At 39.9% G+C, this 23,371-nt stretch overlaps 1 protein-coding gene across 3 annotated transcripts in view; it reads left to right on the top strand.

Annotated features, from left to right (window-relative positions):
• The window catches only part of SENP6 (SUMO specific peptidase 6), a 97,705-nt gene that overhangs the window by 11,942 nt on the left and 62,392 nt on the right, over positions 1 to 23,371 (top strand). For 2 of the 3 annotated variants that reach the window (XM_076333101.1, XM_076333103.1), the window contains exon 2: positions 22,090 to 22,183. In XM_076333101.1, the coding sequence (XP_076189216.1) occupies positions 22,090 to 22,183 (94 nt within the window). Of the gene's footprint in view, positions 1 to 437; positions 625 to 22,089; positions 22,184 to 23,371 lie in introns of those variants that run through there. The other variant, XM_076333102.1, reaches the window with a different exon arrangement.

Here is a 23,371-nt window from a genome sequence, read left to right on the forward strand (position 1 = left end):
TTACCGGGCGCAGCCCTACTGCGGCCATTTTATCGTCTAGGGGTCGGGGAAGCCGGCGGCCCCCGCTGCGGGTGGCGGGCCGGACGCCCGGCGGGGCGGGCGAGCCGGGGGTTTCGGAAGGGAAGCGCTGGTGAGGCCCCGCCGCGCCGTTCATGGAGGAGAGGAGCGGCAGCGCGGCGCGCACCGCTTCCTCGTCCTCCCCGTGTGCTTGGAGGCGCCTCCGGCGGAGTCCCGGCCAGGCCCGTCTCCCCCGCCGGGCGCCATCGGCGGCTGCTGGGCCTCGCCCGGCTGGCAACCGCTCAGGGGGCTGCTGGTGGCGGACACGGTGAGGGAGGAGCGGGCGCGCTGCCGCCGCTTCCTCCTGCGCTGGGGCCGGAAGGCAGCGCGGCCCGGGCCGCCGTGCGCGCGGACTGGGGAGCGGGAGAGGGCCGGGCCTCGGCGGCGCCGCCGCCGCTGCGGGTCACCCAGCCTTCCGCAGTGGGGGTGGGCGGCGGAGCGCGCAGGCCGGGGGAAGGGCCAGGCCCCGCCGCCTCTCTGGGCGATGGAGTGAGGGAGCGAGGCTCGGCAGCAGGAAGATGGCCGGTGGCGGCGGCGGCGGCTGCAGAGACAGCTTGTTTCTGGAAGGTGCGTGCATGGCTGAGAGGGGGGGAATGTGGCCCACAGGCTGCGTTTCCCTTCTGGCAACCAGTAAGGGGCACGGTGCAGACTGGGGAATGGGGGAGGCGGGCGTGTGTATGCATCGGGGGGGGGGGGGGGGGGGGGGTAATGGGTCCCCTTTGGGGGACGACGACAATGAGAGGTGGCTTCGTGGTGGGGGAAGGGTGGGTGCCGTAAGGGGTAGTTTGATTCGGTGAAAAAAGACCTGCTTTTGAGGGAGGGGTTAGTGAGGGCGATTTGATTTCTTTTTCTTTCTTTCTTTTAATTTTCTGAGGCTTTGGAAGTGCAATGTTTTCTTTGTAGGGGCAGAACGCTGAGAGCAGCCTGGGCTTGGTGTAGCAGGGCCGGTTTTGCAGCGGGAGGAATCTTCTCTCGGAGGGGCGGTGGGCCGGTGGGCGGCCGGGCAAGGTTAGCGCTAGGTGAGGAGGGGAAGCGAGGATTGCTGTGCCGTCTCCCCGCTGCATTTCCCTGCCTTTAGTCTGCTCCCAGGCCCCGGCCTAGCCCGTACCCTTTCCCCCCACCATAAAATGAGCCTCATCTGCTTGTAAAATGCTACTTGAAAGGTTTGGGACTGCGGTTAATTTTGGGAGGGGGATCATTCTTACATTTGTGATGCGAAGATGATGAATCTGTCAGCTGCAACTGAAAGAAACCTTTAGCGTTTATAAACCCTTGAGTAATTTTTTTGACGTAGGGGTATGGTTCTTTTTTTGTCGCTGTAAAGCTCTTAATTATAATGCAAAAAGTCTCCTGAAATTTGAATATCTTTAACTGTTGAGCCTTTACAGTTTCACCAATTTGAAAAAAAAGAAAATCTGCTATTGTAGTCTTGCAAAATTGCTATAAGCACATATCCTGATGACAAAGGCCAATGGTCTGCTAAATTCTGCTAAATTACCATGATGATAATGAAGAAAAATATATGTTAGTGAAATAAATTACTCCTCATAAGTAGAGTTTTTCAAGTCAGGGATAAGTTTAGCATTGGCGATTTTGTAGTACCTGTATTATACAGAACATACCTCTTGCAGGTTTTCTCTTGCTGCGGGATGTTGGGGTTTGTTTTTTATTACTAGACGTTCTGGAATAGAAGTACTGTGTGAACAAAATACAGCTTGTTGTTTTGAATAATTAATCTGAAATTCTGATGTTCAGAAACTCTCTGGTTCATAACGGCTGTCACATTACCTCCCTTCTACCTTTAAAGTGTTTGGTGGTGGAGTGGAGACAGTCCATTTTTTCCTGAACTCTCTCCACAGAATATAGTGAGGTTTGTGCAGACAACTAGAAGTGTCAGGGTGATGACTAGTCACTGTCTTCTGTGTGCACCTTGGCTACTTGCTGGTTGGACAGGTGGCTAAGAAAAGACAGGTTTCATGTGCAACACCCGCACATTTCTTACTTCTGAGATCTCTTTCCAACAGCAGGACCAACACGACACTGGATAGCATCCCCATTCGAAGCTTCAGTATTCCACGATTGATGAACTGAGTTATCGGCTGGTTTTGTGTTTCCCCATTATTTGGGGACACGTTAATTTTAGGACTGATGATGTGATAGAAACCCTAAGAGTGTGCGAGTGTGCACACATATGAAGAAAACCTAATGTGGATGGTGGTGACAAAAAATTTCTGAGGGTGGCCCAAGTCCAAATGGGATGATAGTACTATAGCAGATCTAGTAATAGCTGGTAAACTTTGTACTAATTTGAAGCAAAGGAAAAAGACGACTTTCAGATGTTATTTGAGAGGTTCTTATTAGGGATGTTGACTTTATAGGAAAAAGTAAAGGCGTAGAATATAGATATATGTGGGTTTTTTGGCAATCTGTAATCTGGAAACGTACAGCAGCACATTAGATCAATCTAATGATGTTAGAACCACCATTATCCAAAGGCTAGACAAGCATGAGAGTGCCAGACTTGTGAAACAAGTATAACGTGGGCAAAAATGTGGATAAAAGTGTATAGAGTAGGAAATACGGCAACTTCTGTTTCAAGATGATGATTAATACATGAGCCTAGAGTTGTATCTATAACTAGTCTGAGTGTGTATATTTCAGGGACTCTGTTGAAGTCTGTGTAAGCGACAACCAAAAATTGTTTACTTGATGTTTTTGGAAGTGTTACATTAAAGGCTGGTAGAGAGGAGGGGGAGGACTCCTCTGTCCATCCCTGCCATTAATTTGCAAAACAAATGAATTATGTGCCAAATGGATGTTAGATCTATCACTACTTGAACTCAGTCTAGTGGAAACTGTGCTGTTTAAATACGTACCTATATATGTATGTGTCTGTGTATATATATATGTAGACAGAAACTTCTGGTGCTGTCATGCTTATGTTGACTATCAGTCAGACTTAAGATAAACATACAGTTAAATGAAATTAATTGCTTTTAAGTATGATAGTTGTTCAGAATTTCAGTTTTGATTCCACATGTTCAGTAAGATACTGCTTTTCTCTCATTTAGTGTAACAGATGTTACTGTGAAGAAATATGGCTGTCATTCTGCTGTTAAAGTGCTTTCTTTTAATATTTTTATTATTTTATTCTCCAATAAAAACAAAATGGTCTTTCTGGAAGGGTGTTCCTTGAATGATTTATCTGTTGCCTTTTTGGTAATGCCGTTCTTGAACACAGTGATTCATACTCGTACATGGGTTTTGTCCAGTTTTGCGTATCTAATGTGTCATCATTTTTTATGCTGTGTTGTATAGACTGTTTTATGGAAAATGTGAAAAAGATCCCTAGAACTATAATGTTTGACTCTCTTTAAAGCTTCATTTGTTACCATTCTGGAGCAGCACTAATAGTTGATATTCATCACATACATTGAAATACATGATCTACGTGTTTACTTTTCCTGGCATGTCAGGACTGCTAGAATTCATAAGTGCGGAAAGTACCTTATTTTTGTTATTTAAGCTAGTTTGCAAGTGGAATTAGTAAAACTTTTCCCTCTTTTTCTGAATTTACTTTCCTACAGTAAGATTTCAAAGTTATGGGCAGAATATGCAGAAATTCACACTAACAGAGTAGTCCTGTTGCATGGGAATTCTTTCCTGATTTGGAAGACTAGAAATTTAGTGATTAGAGATTTCTATCTACAGGAATTCCTGTGTTTTTCAATTGATAGTCACACCTATAATACAAAGCAATAATAGGCAAATCTATTTGGATTTAAAATAGGGGGATGTTCAATGTGTAGGAATAGAGAGTACTGTTGATCATTACCCCTGGAGAAAAATTGTGGGAATTCTTGTTACATTCTGCCTCCTTGGATATTACTGAGTTGCAAGGAAATTGTAATTTCTTTTCTCCACCCTTAAATTTAAAGTTTCCCTATGTTTGTGCAGTAGATAACAGGCAAACTTTAAAGTATTCCTAAATGCATGTATTTTCCAGAAGAAAGGAGAAACATTTTATGCCTTCCTGTTTTCTTTTTTCAGTCTCTTGGTGGTTACAGTAGTGATACTGAGAACCAATATTGAAGTTTCTTTTTGAGGACCTCCTTTCTAAGGAATGTTGCCGGTCCCTACCTACAGAGCTGCTGAGATATTTCAGTGTAATCATGAGAGGAATTTGCTCAATTTTCATTCCATTTTCTTGGCTACAGGTTTTCTAATAACAATAGAGAAAATGATGTGGACTACCCATTAGCAGCAGCAGCAGCAGAAACTTCACAGTTGTCTGCCAGAGGACTCTAGAAGACTGCTTTGTTTTTCATTCAGTTCACATGTAAAGAATTGTCTTCACCAGAGCAAGAGTTGTAGACTTGTGTATTTTCTTAAAGGTAGCTGAGATTCTGGAGTGGTACAGAAACACACAGCATTTGTATATTAGTGTATAGACATAGAGTTGCCATTTGAAGTGGTGGTCAGCCTTTCCTGCTTCCCCCCCGCCCCCCTTTTAATCATATTGAGATATCTCTGACAAGAGTAATACAAATTAGGAGGGCAGAGTGGAGTTTACATTCAGATAGAACACTTGAAAATTTTCTACCTGCTATGACTCTTCTCTTTATTTTTCTCTTAACGGTGAGATTTAATTATTAATTTTCTGTAATTGTCTCTGAAGCAGTCTCTGACACTTTGTTTATGACCTAGTGGAGATAAGTATTAGCTTGAAAATGAGGGGAAGGGATGTTTCGGGTACCATTCACCTTCTTCCATGTCTTTATCATAATCCAAACTCCTGCTTTATGCTGTTGAATTCCTCTCTGGTTTGCATCAGTCCTGTCAATGTCAGGACATGTTCTGTTAGTTTCTTTTTTTTTTTCCCCGAGAGTAGTTTTCTATCTGAAAGTGGGAAATTTGTGACTCTTCCATGGCTTACTTATGTCTCCTAGTCCTCTGACCCATTCAGAATTTCTTTCCAGCACTGCATATGTGTCTTCTCAAATCTTTGTTCAGCTGTCCTTTCCAGTGATTTTAAGAATAAGAAACCTTCTCATTGACTTCAATGACAGATTATTTTCTAGGAATGAAACCCACTTGTTGAGAACTATTTCTCAGCAAAGTCAAATCAAAACTATCTTCTTACTGTCTGTTATATGTGCCAATCTAACTGGGGTGATAGGTGGCATGAAATATTAAGAAAGACAGGCTGCTTCTAAAGCATGTAGAAAGATACTAAAAATAAATAAACTTCATTTATGTATTAATGCTCTATAAACATATGTTGTAATATGCTTGGTAGCACATTCTAAAATAATATCCTGTGCCCAAGTCCTCTTCCACATCATCACCTTCTTTTTAATTTTGAGACGTAGGATTCTAGGAGCCCAGGCTTGTCCTCGGCTTTCTAAGTTGGAAAGCATCTGTGTGCAATTTTCTGGTTTTCATTATGGGGGTATTTATTATTTGGTAGTTTTACCTAAGTAGCTGCTGCTATAATCATTTTGTACAAGGTGGGGCATAGAACCTTCAGGTGTAAGAGTAACTATCCTGTGTGGGATGCCTCATCCGTTACTTTCTGGCACTTGGGTTTGATAGGAAGGCACTACTCTTCCCTCAGAAAAAGTACAGAAATTCTACTGGTTTTCGGTGGCCAAAAAAAAATCAAATTGAGAATGTTCCTAAAAGAGATCCTTATGCTCTTCTTTATGTAAGTATAAATACAAAAGCAATAGTAATAACATCAATAATATCAATATGTGGCTTGATAGCAAGCATGAACCAACATATTGCAAATGTCTTGCATGCACAGATACTTTTATGATGAGCCTATTTGGATATTTTAGTCTTTTGCTTCTTGTTTTATGTACAAGGATAAAACATAATGGATTATTTATTGTAATGATTTCAACAACAACTTTGGCTTTTATTAGTGTTGTTTCTGGAAGACTATGCATGGATATCAGTGCAGTATCAGATTTTACCTTTTCTATAGACTTTTAGCTGTATCTCTTAATTGACATAACTGAGGGGTGTCAAGGTGTTTTGTATTGTAACAGGTCCTATAATGTGAGACTAATCACCAAACTCATCACTTTTAAATATTGCTGTGTAAGACTGAGGGTTTTTTGAGTCACATCTCATAATTTGGTCTCCTCCCTTCCCACTAATAGCTATTAAACCCTTTTGTTTGCAGAGGAGTAGAGATCTCACAGGTAAATGGCTAGAAATTTTGTGAAACTTCCCCACTTCCATAAAACAGAGAAGTCAAAATTAGTGTCCCTGAAGCGAAGGTTTCAGTGTTGCCTCAGCATGGTTCAGTTTGCTGCTAACTCGTGTTAGTACATATACTGGCTGAGCGGTCAGGGATCAGGGCAGCTAGAGGACTCAGTATGCAGGACAGTGTATGCCTCCATCTGTGTGTGTGTCTGTTGCAGAAAGGAGTGGAAGAGTGTACAGGATAGCTTAAGATACTGCAGGAGGCTGAGAAAATAAAATAAATAAAAATGAAGCTGTTGTGGTGGGGGAGGCTGTTAGAGATACAGTGAACAAATTCTTTTTGGGGGAAAAAGGGCAAATGTAATTCTTCTCTTAACTTGGTGGTTCTAAAAGGCGCTTCCATGGGGAGCGGGGGGGAGCAGATTTGGAAAGTTCTTTTCTTTTGGCCCATGTTTTAGCTATGTGGTTTCAGTTTTGAGGGTTTTTTTTAAGATGGGAATATTCTTACATGGGTTGAAGTCTGTCTGATGCTCTGTACTTGATTACTTCTTGCTTAAAATTAAGAAAATTAAAGCACTAGTAAAAATATTACTATTCTTATTTGTCATATAGATTTAAATCTGGTTTTATCTTACACATTTAATTTTTAAAAGCATATGTTCTTAAACTTCCTCTTGCTGTGTTCAACAGCCTAGCATGTGTAATATTTTCAGGTGAAGCTGATCTTAAGCTGTGGTGAAGTCAAAGTTGGTATCTTGTGTTGGTCAAGTCAGTTGCTTATGAATGTTGTGTTCACAGGAGTAAATGGCACTTCCATAGTGGGTGCTCAGCAGCCTGTGTTGATGGATATAACGATGCAAAAAGAATTACCTGGCATTCTTTATTTCCCTGATCCTTCACAAATATAAATATGTTAAAATATGATAAAAAATGTTTTTCATTCTGCTGCTGAGGCCATGAAATTTAATTTCCTTTAGGAAACATGGAAAAGATAACCAGTTCTTAAATAATGGGTTAAAAAATCAAATAGTGTATTTTTAATCATTAAATCACTGCCTAATTCAGTGACACATGGTTAGGTTGGAAGCTTTTTTTGAGCACTACTAACATGTTATAAGTAGAGCTTAGTAGTTCATTAGTACATAGACGCATTTTTGAGATGTCTTTTGAGTACTTGCAATAGAATGTCATAAGAGTACTGAAAACTTATTTAATTTTCTTTTATGGTGTAGTCTCCCTGCACAGAACTGGGGATCGTGCCAAATGGAATTCAGTCTCTGAATTACAGTCTAGTATAAATCAGAATACAGAATAGCTAATGGTTATTTGGGTACTGTAGCTAACAGGAATGATTAAGAGCAAATAACTTTTGAGAAGTTGTTTTGTTTTTATTTATGGTGTAATGTCTGCTATGAGTTAAAGAAATAGCATTTTGGCAATGCTGTTATTTGAATAACTTTTTTCTAAATAATCTGCAGAAGGAATTATGTTCTAATATATTCTAATATACGAGGATAGTTGGTTATTAAAAGGATTGTAGTAAATGCATGAGTACTGATGTCTTGTAGTTAATGTGCATTAGCAATTTGCAGCATGGATATCAAATTTGAAAATAATTCTTTCAAAATAAATTGTCCAAAGAATAGTAAAATGATTAAGGTGCGATGCTATTGTCTTGTATAGGGTAATGATAAATTGGGTGTATGGATTCCCTGAAAGCAGCAACGTCACAGTTCACTGCTTTATCTTATCATCCTGAGACTCCATTTTGGATGTAAAGCTGCATGCCAACTATTTATTGGTTCTCTTTGCAAGGCTTAAAATTATTAACTGGTTTGGGCAAAGGGACTAACAGAACATTCTTAACTGATTAGAGGGAGTTATGTGTTGCAGCTGTGCTGCTCTTAGGGTTCACTGTTGCAGGTGGGGGAGAGGGAGAGGTCTGCTTCTCTTTCCCCTTTGCCCCCCACAAATTCCAGCCTTGTGGTGTGTCTCATACTGTCCACCACCCCTGAGACTTACCAGTTTATTGCCAAAGAGATTGAACTTGCTGTGTACTGTCTTGCCAGATTGGTGCTTTGCCAAACCTCTGTTGAATTTGCTCACTGAAGGGTAAGCAGGAGAGGCAGGACAATGGCTTGGACTGGGGAGAGCAGACAGACTCTGCGTGTGAGAGGAGTAGGACATTCCCCCTTTCGGCTCTCTCTGGTGAGCTGTTAAGTCAGGTTAAGGTGTAATACATAACTTAAATTTTAGAATAAATACTTTTGTGTAACAGCAGCTTTATTCTGCCCAGGGAAATTCAATTATTTTAAATAGGAGGTTAACTTCTCTGCAGAACAAGTTTATGGTGAAAGCTGGAGACTGGAGGGAGTAAATTAACGGGCTGTGGTTATTCTTCCCAGGTTGGTCAGCAGGCCTTTAAAAAGTTTTTGTTAACGGGCAAGTGCTGTAAGTGCTGCATGAGGCAAGGAAACATTTCTGAATGCATGTCCCAGTAATTCCTATGAAAGAATAATTTGGAGTGAAAGACATTGAATTGGGATATCTTTCTCTGACTGAATCTTGAATGATCATAAATAAAGAACAATGATGATTCAGAAACTGTGCGAAGCCTTCCTGGGTTTTTGTTTGTTTGTTTTCAGACCATATAAGCTGGAGCTGGAGCAAAGTCTCCCTGGGTTTTTTTTTTAGGTTTGGGTTTTGTTTTTTTGGTAAGACTTGCCACAACGATGTTTTAGGAATGATAAATACCAATAATATTTTGCTAGTGTGGTAAAACGTAGTACTATATGACATGATTAATATTATGTAATCTTCGACATTTATGTCTGTAAGAAACAACTGCAAAAATATTTGTTATTTTCATGAGACTGTTTTTATCCAGTGCCACACAGTTGTTTCATTTGTACTAAAATTCATCCTACTGATGTATTTTTATTACTGTTCTAGGATATAATGTGTTTGTTTGGCATGTCCAATTTTTATGGCTCATTTAGCAAAATATGAATATCCTGCTGATGACAATTTAATACGACAGTCTAACAGAAAGATTATTCAAGAGCCCATTAGATGAGAATTTGAACTATGCAGTAGATGTTAGGTTTCATATTTACAATTGCCTTTGTAATTTCTGAGGCTCACTTCTTTTAGAAACACTTACTAGAATCCATTGTAACTTTATTTCTACCAAGGCTTACTGCTCAAGAGGCAATATAAGGGTCCTTTACTTTTGGGAATAAACTTTCAAAAGTGAACTTCTGGACTACTCTGGTTCAGGTTATTATGATTGCATATACCTGTCACAGTGGGGCTGTAAACCTTTAACTGAGATTACTAGTTCTGCCATAAGGCAAGTATGTTGTAGCTGAATCTTTACCTGATGAATACCAGAATAAATATCTGTCATTAATGTAGTAAAGAAGTTCTTTGTCATCTAGCAAAGCCTTTGTTAGATGGAAAAAACACTGCCCCTTTCTTGGAAGAAAGACTTACTCTGTGCCCAGTGATAGAAAGAACTGACAGATCAAGGTAGGCATGAGTTTCATGTTTGGATGAAGGTGGCTGAAACTCATCTCCAGTTGCAGGATGGTCTCTTAAGAAGTTGGGTGTTTTGCCTTAGCTGTCTTTTGAGTGATATTTCTCAAAAAGGAGGTTCGTAACTGTATGCAATTAGCAAGCTGGCATGTGTTATTTTGTTATATTAAAAATGAGTTGATCGATAGCACTTCCTCATCTTCACTGCCTTTACAAGTAATTACTGAGAAAATGTTTGTTTTTCCAGGGAAGTTAAAGTTATTTTTTAACTTTTTAGAAATAAAGCCTGCTTAGTGAATTTTAGCATACTGTGGTTTAGTTAGCAGTTGTCAATGTTCCTTAAACTCATTGCTGTTAGGTCTAGTGAAGTTTGATACTTCCATTATGAAGATTTCTGTGTTTTTAATGCAGTAATGTAGTTGCATTACATCATGCCTCACTGCATTGATGATCTCTAATTGCAAAGGGAGTTGAAGTATATAGTGTATCTAGTGTGAGCAGGAGGCTGTTGCCTATATTTGTGTTGCATTTCTTTGATTTTATTTTTTTTTATAAACAGACGTGATTTACTTGATTTTTAACTGTATGTGTATTTGCAGGGTCATTTTCTAACTCTTAGCAGTCCCCATGTGTGGGGCCATACTGTATGGCCATGCAAGTAATTGTGCTAGCAATTTACAACACAGCCAGGCCTACCTAACTGCTCTGTGCTGCTCAGTGACAGTCCTGCTGCCCCTTGCAGAGACAGCGTGCTCACAGCTTTGCTTGAATCAACACCGGCACTTCTCTGGCTTCATGGCAAGTTGGCTGAAGGGACTAAATTGGTAGAAAACTAATCCGGGGGTGGGGGGGGGTGGGGGGGGGCGGGAAGTGTTGGTGGAGCTAGTCTGTATTACTTTTCAGCCATATCAGCACTCTAATCCAGCTCACTGCCCTCTTGTATGGGTATGAAAGCTTGCCAGTGTCACTGAGAATAGGGAAAAAAACAGGTCTTTGGCCTTTACGGAAAGGCAAATGCAAATTTTTCTCACAGCTTAGAGTTTAACTAACTCTTTCATCCTCCTTTCATCCTTCCCCTACTCAGATTTTTCTGAGATGTGCCTTTTTCATTTGACCAAATTATTGAGGTTTTCTTGGTTGTTGAGTGTTTTCTTTATGTGTGCTTTTCTTGCTGTCCATTTCAGGTGAATTTTGAACAATTGACAACATCAAAGAAGTGTCTTTGCAGTGCTTTTTCTGCCTTAATTACATCTTAGAGTTTCTTCTTCTGTCCTACGTTTGCAAGTTACTTTATTGTAGAAGCCTTGGAACCTTTCTGGACTTGACTTTATATTTTTATAGAGGGGATAATACCTATCTGACATCGTATTTGAAAGTTTGCAGGATAAATCCAGAAGTGTTAAATAATACAAATTCTTGATTTTTTTTCCTTCTTCCTTTTGATATGTAGATAGCATACTGTGGTTTATTTCAACCTGACGTTCCAATTATTGCAGCAAACCTGAAAACCTTCTCAAAGTGTTGCCTAATTTCCAGGTAGTTAGGCTAGGTTATAAATCTTATTCTGTATGTAACTGCCTTTCAGCACTTTCTAAAAATAGATTACTGTTTGTTTATTGCTGCTGTAGTCTCAGATGCACAAGCTTAGCTTTTTTTTTTTAATGAAGATGGATCCCACAGTGCATAACTAAGTCTAAAATCAGAAGTGTGCAAATCAGATGCATGATACAGTGTAAGGTATCCTGCTGTGTTTTGCTTATCTTACAGAACTCTTCCACTGTTCAGAATTTGAGATCATATGTGATTAACATCACATACTGATTTGCCACAGAAATCATATTCAGGAATTCTTGTTCAAGTGTCATCTTCCTTGAAATGGCCTGTTAGTTTTATATACTTTTTCAGATTTTGAGAGTAAATTGGCACTTCAGAAATTGTCCCTAGCCTATCCTAACCTTTTATCCTCCCAATTTTTCCTATAACATGGGAAGATATCTCTCCTATATTTATCTTTCCTATAAAACACTGAAACTTTCTTCTTCCTTTCTGAATTTTTAGTATTTCTCCAGTCTAGCAATAGAGGTCTTACGTAAGTAGAGAATTATATATATTCATAATGCTAGAGATAAAAAAATTACCTTTTTTGTTTATTTGTTTCTTTTCTTCCCCCTTTATGGTTGGATCCTGTTTTTGATGTTATTTAAATTATTGTATGGAAAGTTTGAGTGGGTGGCAGACTTATGCAGAGAGAGAAAAGAAGGGAAGTGACTAAGGTACTTCATTTTGGAAGTGTTTGTGATGATGGTGCCGTTGCCTTAGGTGATGCTTTACCTAAGTAAAAGTCTACCTACGAGTAGTCACTGCGTTTACTTGACTGCTGGTTGGAATCATGTGGGTTGGAACCTCCTGTCCAAACCAAACCCAGTTAGAGCAGGTTGCTCAGGGCTTTGTTCAGTCTCCATGACCTCACAGGTCAACGTGGTCCATTCTTGAGCACCCTCATGGTAAAAAATAAATTCTTTCATTGAGTTGGAATTTTCTTTGTTCCAGCTTGTGTCTATTGCCTCTTGTCCTTTTGCTGTGCAACTCTGTGGAGAGTTTGGCTTTATCCTCTCCCTGCCTTCCCATTAGGTAGTTGAAGACAGCAAAAAGGTCTCCCCTCCCCCCCTTTTAAGGCTGAATAAACCCAGCTTTTTTAGCCTCTCCTTATATGTCATGTGTTGGATCCCCCTGGCTATCTTGACAGCCCATCACTGAACTTGCTCTAGTGTGTCAATGTCTTCGTTATACTGGAGAGCCCAAAACTGAATGCAGTACTCCGGTTACAGTTTCATATGGAAGTGCAATATAGAGGGGAAGAGTCACTTCTCTTGACTGCTGGCTAACCTTTTGCTACTATGTCATGTGGTTGGTCTTCCTTGCCGTGGCGGTGCACTGCTGACCCATGTTCAATTTGCTGGCCACTGGGACCCCCAGATCCTCTTGAAGAGCTGCTTCCTAGCCAGTCATCCCCCAGCCTGCACTGCTGCATGGGCTTATTTGGTCCCAGATGTAGGACTTTGCATTTGCTTTTGTTGAACTTCATAAGGTTCTTGTCAGCCCATTTCTCCAGCCTGTCAGGTCCCTCTGAATAGCCGCCCTGGCTTCCAGCGTATCAACCGCTTCCCCCAATTTGGTATTGTCTGCAAACTTGCTGAGTGCACTTGGTCCCAGCATCCGGACTATTAACAAAGACATTAAACAGTATTGGCTCCAGTACTGATCACTGAGGGATGCCAGCAGCTGGATTTGTACTGCTAGTCATCACCCTTTGACCCCAATGGCCCAGTTGGTTTTCCCCTCACCTTTTCATTCATTTACTCAGTCCATGTCTGTCTAGTCTGGCTATAAGGACCTTGTGGGAGACCATGTCAAAGGCCTTGCAACACCTATTGCTCTTCCCTTACCTACACAGTCAACCATGTCACTGTAGAATGGAGTTGGGTCAGTCGGGCACAATTTGCCCTTGGTAAATCCATACTGGCTGTTCACCTTCTTATCATTGTGTAGCTGGGAATGGATTCCTGGAAGATTCGTTCCATAACCTTATTGGGGGTTGAGGTGAACCAGACTAGCCTGTAGTTCACCAGATCATCCTTGTTGCCCATCTTGAAGTTAGGTATGATGTTTTTGCAGTCATTGGGAACCTCTCTTATGCCATGACCTTTCAAAGGTAACGTGATATTGGCTTAACAGTGATATTGGCAAGCTTCCTCAACACCATCAGATGCATCCTGTCTGATCCTATGGACTTCTACCTGTACAACTGGCTTAAGTGTTCCTTAATCATATCTTCCTCAACAATGGGTGATGTTGCATTCCCACAGATTCTGCTGGTAGAGATGGGGAACTGGGAGGTCAGAGAGCAGAACTTACCAGTGAAATCTGGAGGGGCAAAAAAAAAAAAAAAAAAAAAATCATGTTCTTCAGGTTTTTTCCGTGTCCTTTGTCCCTAGGTTCCTGTCTCATTGAACAGTGGGCCCGCGTTTTCCTTAGCATTACTTTTGCTGCTGGTGTAAATAAAGAAGCCCTCTTGAAGTACTTCTGCATTGTTTTCTGATGCTATCATAAGGGCAGCATCCTTGGGTGATACGTCTACATCTCTATTGAGAGAATCAGTAGAAAAGGTCAGGAAACACTAGTTGTCCATTGTGTGGTTACCACTTCTATCTTACCAGAAAGACCTTTAAAGACATTGCAAAGAAAATGTTTAACATACTTCAAAGCTCTATCGTCCTTTTATCCTCCTCTGTTACTCCTTATTAATACTTAGAAAATGTTAAACACAGTTCAGCAAATCAAACTTGCGCAGTTCTGTGTTCTTGAGTCCAATCATTCTACATGATATTCTGCACTGTAAGCAACCCAATGTGTATGAAAGTCCTGAAGGAAAAAAAAAAGTAATTTATCAGAATATGCAGATGATTTTCCATCTTTGAACTACAGACCTCTTATAAATGCTTTTTCTTTGCAAACTTTTTGTCCAGGAGTGGATGCTCTGTGTTTATCATTGGTTTTCTGTTGACATCACATTCTTGAAAGGGTGGGGTTTTTATTAGCCATCTGAGAAATTAAATTGCCTTCATGTGTGAAAGAATGTCCATACTTTGTATCCGTTACACTGGTACCATAGAACTTTACTACTGAACTCTGTGCTTCGTGTAAGATCTCACTGTCAATTTATGATTACTGCCTATTATTGGAAGTGATTTTGACAGTTTTTTTGCATCTGCAGCTAATTTAGGGAGAGGAAAGTTGAAGCATCTTTTAAGCAATAGATCTCTAAATCTGTACCTTTAAATGTAGGTTAGGTTGTGGTTCCGTGCAGGTTTCTTTGGTATCCTTGGTGCCTAAAACAATCTCAGTTCCTGGATACCCCTTACCTCTGCTGTGCTGTCACAGCTATGCTATGATAGTGTGGTTGAACAGAAGAGGGAACTGATATGGTTGAAAAATAACTTTCCCCCTCCCCTGCTGCTCAAGGTATTTTTGCCTGAATTAGTTTCCTTTCCCAGGTTTGCTTTCAGTGAAGAAACAGCTGTGCTGATGTATGCAGGGCGCATGGCAGGAGCAAGAAGCCCCAGCTTTTAGGAAGTGTGAGGGGTGCATAAACCTGTTCATGCTGCTTCAGAATGTGAAAATGCAACCTCACTGTGGTTACGCAGTTGACATACTAGAGCTGATGGTATCAAAGCTGGAAGATAAAAGGCTATTTTGCGTAGAAGCCTGAAGAAGCCTGTCTGAAAGAATAATGAAGCAATGGGGAAAGTAAAACAATTAAAAAATATTTCTGTGTCAGGTTTTTATGAGTACTTGTATCCTCTTAACAATATATGTGATGACTAAATGAACAACAGATTAGAAAGCTCAGCAGCATTCTTTTTAATTTACTTAAATATGAGTCTGGATGAAGGCAATGATTCTGAGCACATTTAAATTAATTTGCATTTTTTGTGTGAATGCTGCAGTATCTGATAAGTTGGTTGCAGTTGTGATGGTCTAAGCATTTGTAAGATGAGGCTTGTATTATTTCTTTTTTTCAGACCAGTGTAACTAGGGAAAAAGAATGTAAACTTCAGGTTCTCCTGGAAAAACTCCTTGGTCCTGAACCAAACCTTTGTTTGATTTAGGTTTCATATTTAGGGTGGTTCTTGGAAACACAGAAAGAGATTTGATCTCAGCAGATGGAGGACTTGTAAAAGCTTCTCTGTGTTGTAATAGAAACCTTAAAGTCTCTACTGCTGTATTCCGGGGGTGGTGGGGAGTTCTTCTGGCAATCCAGTGATACATCTGAAAAAGTTGCTTTCCTAGAAAAGTTGTCTCTGTGTGGCCACTAAGTGCATCTGGCATCTGTGGTGGGTTGACCCCGGCTGGACGCCAGGTGCCCACCAGGCCGCTCTATCGCTCCCCCTCCTCAGCTGGACAGAGGAGAGAAAATATAACAAAAGGCTCGTGGGTCGAGATAAGGACAGGGAGATCACTCAGCAGTTACCGTCAGGGGCAAAACAGACTCGACTTGGGGAAAATTAATTTAATTTATTACCAATCAAATCAGAGTGGGATAATGAGAAATAAGAACAAATGTAAAAACACCTTCTCCCCACCCCTCCTTTCTTCTCGGGCTCAACTTCACTCCCGACTTCTCTACCTCCTCCCTCCAAGCAGTGCAGGGGTACAGGGAATGGGGGTTGTGGTCACATTGTCTGTGCTGCTCCTTCCTCCTCAAGGGGAGGACTCATCACACTCTTCCCCTGCTCCAGTGTGGGGTCCCTCCCACAGGAGACAGTCCTCCATGAACTTCTCCAATGTGAGTCCTTCCCACCGGCTGCAGTTCTTCACGAACTGCTCCAGCGTGGGTCCCCCACGGGGTCACAAGTCCTGCCAGCAAACCTGCTCCAGCGTGGGCGCCTCTCTCCATGGGGCCACAGGTCCTGCCACAGGAACCTGCTCCGGTGTGGGCTCCCCACGGGGTCACAGCCTCCTTCGGGCATCCACCTGCTCTGGCATGGGGTCCTCCATGGGCTGCAGGTGGATATCTGCTCCACTGTCAACTTCCATGGGCTGCAGGGGGACAGCCTGCCTCACCATGGTCTTCAGCACGGGCTGCAGGGGAATCTCTGCTCCGGTGCCTGGAGCACCTCCTCCCCCTCCTTCTTCACTGACCTTGGTGCCTGCAGAGTTGTTCCTCACATATTCTCACTCCTCTCTTCTGGCTGCTGCTGGTGTTGCACAGTTTTTCTTTTTCCTTCTTAAATATGTTATCCCAGAGGCGCTACCACCGTCGCTGATGGGCTCAGCCTTGGCCAGTGGTGGGTCCCTCTTGGAGCCGGCTGGCACTGGCTCTGTCCGACATGGAGACAGCTTCTGGCATCTTCTCACAGAAGCCACCCCTGCAGCGCCCCCTCCCCATCCCCCCAGCTACCAAAACCTTACCATGCAAACCCAATACAGCATCATATCCAAAACAATAAAAAGAAATAGGTATGTTTTTCTGGTCAGCTGTAATATAGATTCATATGGAATGATTGGCCTTAGAGCACGGGGTACAAGACATGCAAAAAAATCTCCTAAGATGATATCTTCTGTTGGACACTAGGACTTTACTAAATGCTGTATATGTCACTCCTCACTTCAGTGTTTTAGACAGGCAGAATTTTAAAGGTTTTTTTTTTTTTTGCAAATGCACAACTTTGTTCTTATTTCATGGAGATTCACTGTGAACTTTTTTCCTCCCATTTAGGAATTGCTTATTGACACTGTTGAATGATAGAAACTCCTGCTGAAGGAGTTTACAAAAGTGTCCACACACAGTAACTTAAAGGTGTTAATCTACTTTCTGCCATTCTTCCTACAAGCGTACTTTGTTTTGTAATCCAAAATTTGTTAATTGGGTTTTACACAAAAAGACAGTATGGAGATTTTTAAAAGGGTGGATTGAAGATGTGGTTAATTATGCCATAAAAGTTTTAATAAAAACTAAAATACAAATTATTTTTTCAGCAAATTATTTTAATTGGCTTTTTAAAAATATGTAACTGATCACAATTATTTAAAAAAGTGGTGATATATGTTAGATACACCTATTTAAGGTGTCCATTTAAATTCCATCTAGTTTCTGGGGCTCAGAATTGCTAATCTCCCTTGGTATAACAGCACCAAAGAGAGCTTATAGTGGGAGGAAAAATGATTTGTCATTGCTAGTGAAATCTGCTCCAGCATGCTGCCTTTTTTGGGCAGAGGCATAGCAATTGACTTCTGTTGGCTCAATATCTTAGGGCCAGGTCTGCTTATTTGAGTATTTTCACCTTCTGAGTATGAATGTATCTTGCTGATTCAAATGGTCTTGGCAGTATACATAGTAAAAATTGCAACATAGAAGTTCCAAATTTAAGTCTTACTACAAAATAGTTAGAAACTTAGCCTGTGTGACAGATGACTTGTTATCCCTGTTTTAAAAAAAAACACAAACAGTCCTGTATAGAATCAGATCCCAAGTGACCATTCAGATCAAGTAACTCAGTTAGGTGAACAATCTGGCTAACATGATGGTATACTTCTACATTTGTGTTTTTGGTAGGACCAAGAATGCTAGAGAGAGTGGAAATTGATCCAGAGCTGAGTGAGCAGAGCTGGGATATTAAGACTATTCTCCTATGGACAGCTGAGCTGGTCTGTAGCGGTGGACTGGATTATTGCACAAATAGGTTGCTGGATTTATGACAGTAGACAGAGTCCGTGGCGAGTTGTCTCTTGGGAGCAGAGATGGTAAACTTTATAAGATATCTGCAGACTTGTAGAGAATGCAACAAAAGAGCTGGTAGCATTGATCCACGTGATAGAAATCTTAGCATCTTCTGTAGCAGGTGCAGGGCCACAAAGATGGACAGTTGCAATCTCAGAAAAAATGTGCAGGGAAGATGAGTTAACATCTGCAAATTACTTCTTTAGGGGCGGAGTTCTGTGCAGTGGGGATGGATTTTCTGAAAATGAAACTAGAACCAGTCTCGTGGCACCTGGAGTGGGGGGAGGCTGATACATGTGGAGCAGCACATGGTTTGATGTAATTTATACTCAGTGGATAAAACTATAAAAAAAAAAAAAAAATTATGTTCTCTACTGAAGTTGGTAAAACTAAGGTAGGAACTGATGTAGAAAAATCATGTACAAATAGTCTGATTTAAACAGAAAACGAACCAAAAGAAACCCCATACAAAGAAAAGTGTTTGCTTCATTTGTGTGAAGAAACCTCAAAAAATATTTTAGGTAAAATGGGAGAACTGGAAACTGACAGAATTTAACTTATGTGAAATTAGATAGAAGGAAAATAATTAGAGGGACATTATGACAAATGGAGACTAAAGGGGGACTGGTGGAGAATCGATTGTGTTGATTGAAGAAGTACTGTATGTTCCACAAAATGTTCAAGTCAGATCAGACTTAAATGGCTCTAAAAGTTATATGAGATCTAGATAGATTCAAGGACCATGTAAAAAATATGACATTGGGATTACATTGACCAGGATGATGACTATTGTAACTTGTTAAGAGAAACTCTTAAAAGCTGCAGGGATAGCAGACACAGATACTGAGGGCAGTCTTGGTGAAACACCAAGTTCTCCTTCTAGAGGAAAACACTGCGCAAAAAGAAGTGGCAGTGTGCTTCAGCATTTCCCTTTCATGTGAAATTGGGACTCTTGGATGTACTTGTTCTGCAGCATATCGTGAGTGTTGTTGGAGAATCTTGCAAGGTGTTCATGAAGTACATAATGTCCTGCAAGGGTGCTGAGTTTCTAAACCTGAAGGAAAACCATCCGATACAGAGATGCTTAATTCAAAAAAAAAAGGACTACAGAAAATATTAAGAATCTCTTTGGAAAGAAACTAAAAGATGCAGCCAGAGTGTAAAATGTTTGCAGGCAGCTTGGGAGTTATTTAAAGACACCATATCGGAGGCTTACAGCACATGTGTGCTGCTTATTTAAATAGACTTCAAAAGGCCCCCCAAAATGTTGGCATGGCTAAACAGCAGGGTAAGGGGAGATGTCTGAAATAAAACATCATCCTTGAATCTGAACTTTTGTCCGAATGATGAAAATAGAGTATAATAAAAAAGCAGGTGGATTAAACCTATACTTCTAATGAGGCAGGCAAAAAAAATTTTTGATTAATAACTCCCAACAGGCATAAAAACTATTGTTAAGTATTTCTTCAAACTCAGCAGAAAAGTTTCTGGAGTATCTGTAGTGTCAGTAGACAACCGAATTGTAAAAGGTGGCTTTGGAGAATATAAGGTCGTAGCTGAAAACTGGAATTGCTTGCACCCACTTTGGCAACACTTAAAGAGGTCTTTAAGCCAGAATATTTCTTAAGAAGGAATGTGATAGAGTATATGACTCAAAACGAAACATCACTGGAAGAAATTGCAGTACATTAAGCAAATAATGAACGAGGCAGCAGGATCAAACAGCATTCATGCAAGTGTTGTAAGAGGAACTCGGGGATAAAGGAGCTAATGACTGTAGCATGTTACTTGTTGGTTAGCATTGTCTTTCTGCTACAGGTAAAGAAAGTAGCTAGTATGATACCAGCTTTTTAAAAAGGCAGTTGAGGTATTTGAGGAACTTTACATTGATGAGCTTTGTGACCATACAACCCAAATTTGTAGAAATGATAATGAAGACCAGAATTAATTTCATCGTTCCCTCTGTAAAGTCCTTTACCAAAGGCTTTTGGAGAGGCTAAGTTGCCTCTGGATAAAATGGAAAGTTTTATAAGGAACAACCGGCAACAGATGGAAAGAGGGGGCAAAAATGGTTTGTTTTGTTAATAGGAGGAGTAACCCTTTGAATTCCACAAGATTCTGTGTTAACATTGGTGCACAGATATAAGGAAAGGGGTTTGATAGTAAGGTGACAAAGTTTGTAGATGTTTCAAACTTTACTTGGGTTAGTATAATGGCTAGCTATTTAAAGAAATTTGGAGGTGGCTCAGGTTTTGGGTTATGTGAGTTAAAAGCATGTATGAAATTCAGTGTAGGTAAATGCCAAGTAATCTAAGTGAATGAGAAGTAGGAAAGAAAATTTTTGTGGACAATGATTGGCTCTGAACTGGTTCTTACCAACCGTGAGTGAAAGATGGAATTATCTAGTACGTAAAGATCAGTGCAGTTCTCCATAGCAGTGAAAACAGCAAATCCAGTGTTAAGACTTATTAGGAAAGGAATAAAGAACAAAACAGAAACATCATGCTGCTTCTGTAGAAATTCATGGCACGTATGCATCCTGAATATTCCTCATAGTGTTGGTATCCTCTTCTCATATCAAAAAGCGTACAGTAGACTAGAAGAGGTTCAGAGAGAAGCATTGAGAGTGATTTAAAGGCATGAAACAGCTTTTATGTGAGGAAAAATTAAAAAGACTCAGTTTTTTTTCTTTTTCTGCCTGGGAAAAGGATGACCGTGAAAGAACACAACAGAGATCTATGCAAAATCATGAGTGAATAGGGAAGTATTACTTATTACTATCTTCCAAAGTACAAGAACTGAAGGAGTGGAGTACTAAGTAGGAGCAAAAGATGCCAGATTGAATCAGGACAAGCAAAAGGAGATACTTACTCATATAATGTATAATTAAACTGAGGTACTATCCACTGCAAGATACTGTTGATTCTATAAAGTAGGGTTGATGGAAAAAAAGCAAGTGGGGAGAAGAAAAAGGCTAGCAAAGGCTGTTAAACACAAAAACATCACCCATGGCTCAGGAAGTCCTCGGTAGATGCAAGTAGCTGGAAGCAGAGGTTGAATATGCAATAAATATTTCTGTGTGTACTGTTTATACTTTACCCTAGACATCTGTTGTTGGTTGTGATTTTCTTTTTTTTTTCTATCAAAACAGAGTTGCATTCATTATTTCTAAATGCATTTCCAACTATGTAAAGAAAAACATAGCAAGAAAAGACATATTTAAATTACACCAAAATCAAAGCTGCTGCATAGTTTGTCATACAGAATTTGTGAGAGACAGCTCTTAGTTGCAATAATTAGGGCCTGGGGTGAACAGTGCCTTGCCTTAATGAGTGCTGTCTCCATGCTCTGGACCTCCTTCACTTAAGAATACCCCCATGCCATCATATTATATGAAAATTTCCATACTGTTGGACATTGTAGTAGATAAATCTGAAATTTGATGTAGTGCGACTGTTCTCAGAAAGTTCAGGTTTTTACTTAGTTGATGCTAACACTGTTAGCGTCAGGTGTTAATTCAGGTCAGTGTCAGATATTGAATTAAAAAAAAAGTATTATGTTGAAATTATACTTGGGGCAGTTCAGGACTGTTGCTTTTATATTGAAAAATTAAATATGTGCTTGGGTATTAGACATTTAAATAATAAATTTTAGGATCCTTTCTGTGTGTGGCATATAGTTCATATCAGAGAAGGAACCCTTAAATTTACAGGTGTCAGTAAAACAGCTGAAATCCTTGTAAAACTACCTCATGTCATTTTTAATAGCTTGCTAACTTGCTGCATTAGTAATCAAGATGTTGACAGATATTCACTTGTATTTATTTAGGAAAAAGAGTCACCACTGCATTGATGAACTTTGTCAAATGATAGTTAAACATTGACATCAACAAAATAAATACTTGGGGAAAATATATACATCTGGTTTACTCCTCTAGTTTGTGTTGATTAATAACTCATCTTGAAATCAAGACTTATCTTAACTTGTTCTCATTTCAGCTTTGGATAGATCACAGTCCAAGAGAGATGGAGGTTTTAAAAATAATTGGAGCTTTGATCATGCAGAAGAAAGTGAAGGAGATGCAGAGAAAGAGTAAGGATGCTTTTATCTAGGCTATTGAAAGTATAAGTGTCTATTTATAAATAAATACTTTTTGTAATTTATTAATAAGAAACAATGTATAATATCTTAAAAATTTCAGTGATTAAGACAAATTAATTCAAAGAAGTGATTATTTTAAATAGTATTGCCATATAAAAATGCATTATAATGTAAATTTAATTGTGAATTTGGTGTTTACAACATAGGGCACAGTACATTTCAAAAGTGTTTCAATTGTCTTTGGAGCTACTGTGTAAGTCTAAGGAACACAGACAGGAAATATCTTAACATGTAAAGTAAGGAAATGGAAAGGTAGGGTATCCAAGCAGCTTCAACTTTTTCTTTTAGTGGTGATGCTACTCAGTACTTCACAGTTATGATTAAGGTACTTCGGTAGCTGTAGGCCTACATCAAGTTAAACTGAGCTTAAAAGACCGTAGGTTTTTATTCCTGGTGCTTACCTCACTGGATAGAGTTCAGGCTGTTTTTGTTCCCTGATCATTTATTTATTTACTTAGTATGTTTGGATTTTGACTAAAACTTAAACCCTATGTGTATAGTTTGAATACATACTTTGTCCTTGTGACATTTTATTGTTACTAATATGTTTTCTTGATATTAATGTATTTATTTCCCAGAAGACTAATGAATTGTTAAAAAAACAACGTTTCATGCATGAAGAATGCATGTTAGGTTTATTTGTTGTTCTTAGATATTTGGAGAGTAGGACCTGCAAGTTTAAAAAGGATGGTATGGTTCTCTAGTAAGGAGAAACTGAATCCTGTGGTTAAATACAAAAATAATTCTTATATGAATTTGCATCTTGACCTCTCTAATAGTCTAAAGAGACCACCATGGGGTCACATTTTTAATAGGTAATATTCTGCCAAATATTGGGTGTTGGAAGGGAGATAGGAAAGCAGATACATAACCACTTAGGCTGCAGCAGAAGGCTATGCTGTAATCTTACAAAACCATTAAGAAATGTGATGTTTTAGTCATTAAAAAAATGAGTTCAGGAGTTCATTGAAGTGTGAGGTAAGCATTAAGAGCCTTTGTCAAAACAGAACTGTATCAGAAGTTAAAACCACTTTTTAAAAGGTTCTCAAACTAAGGGCATTTTAGTTTTATAAGGTTCAGCTTGCTTTTTTCTTAGCAATTTTACATCTATTTCTGGTG

The sequence above is a fragment of the Aptenodytes patagonicus genome, chromosome 3 (genome assembly GCF_965638725.1).
Source record: "Aptenodytes patagonicus chromosome 3, bAptPat1.pri.cur, whole genome shotgun sequence".
NCBI lineage: Eukaryota > Metazoa > Chordata > Aves > Sphenisciformes > Spheniscidae > Aptenodytes > Aptenodytes patagonicus.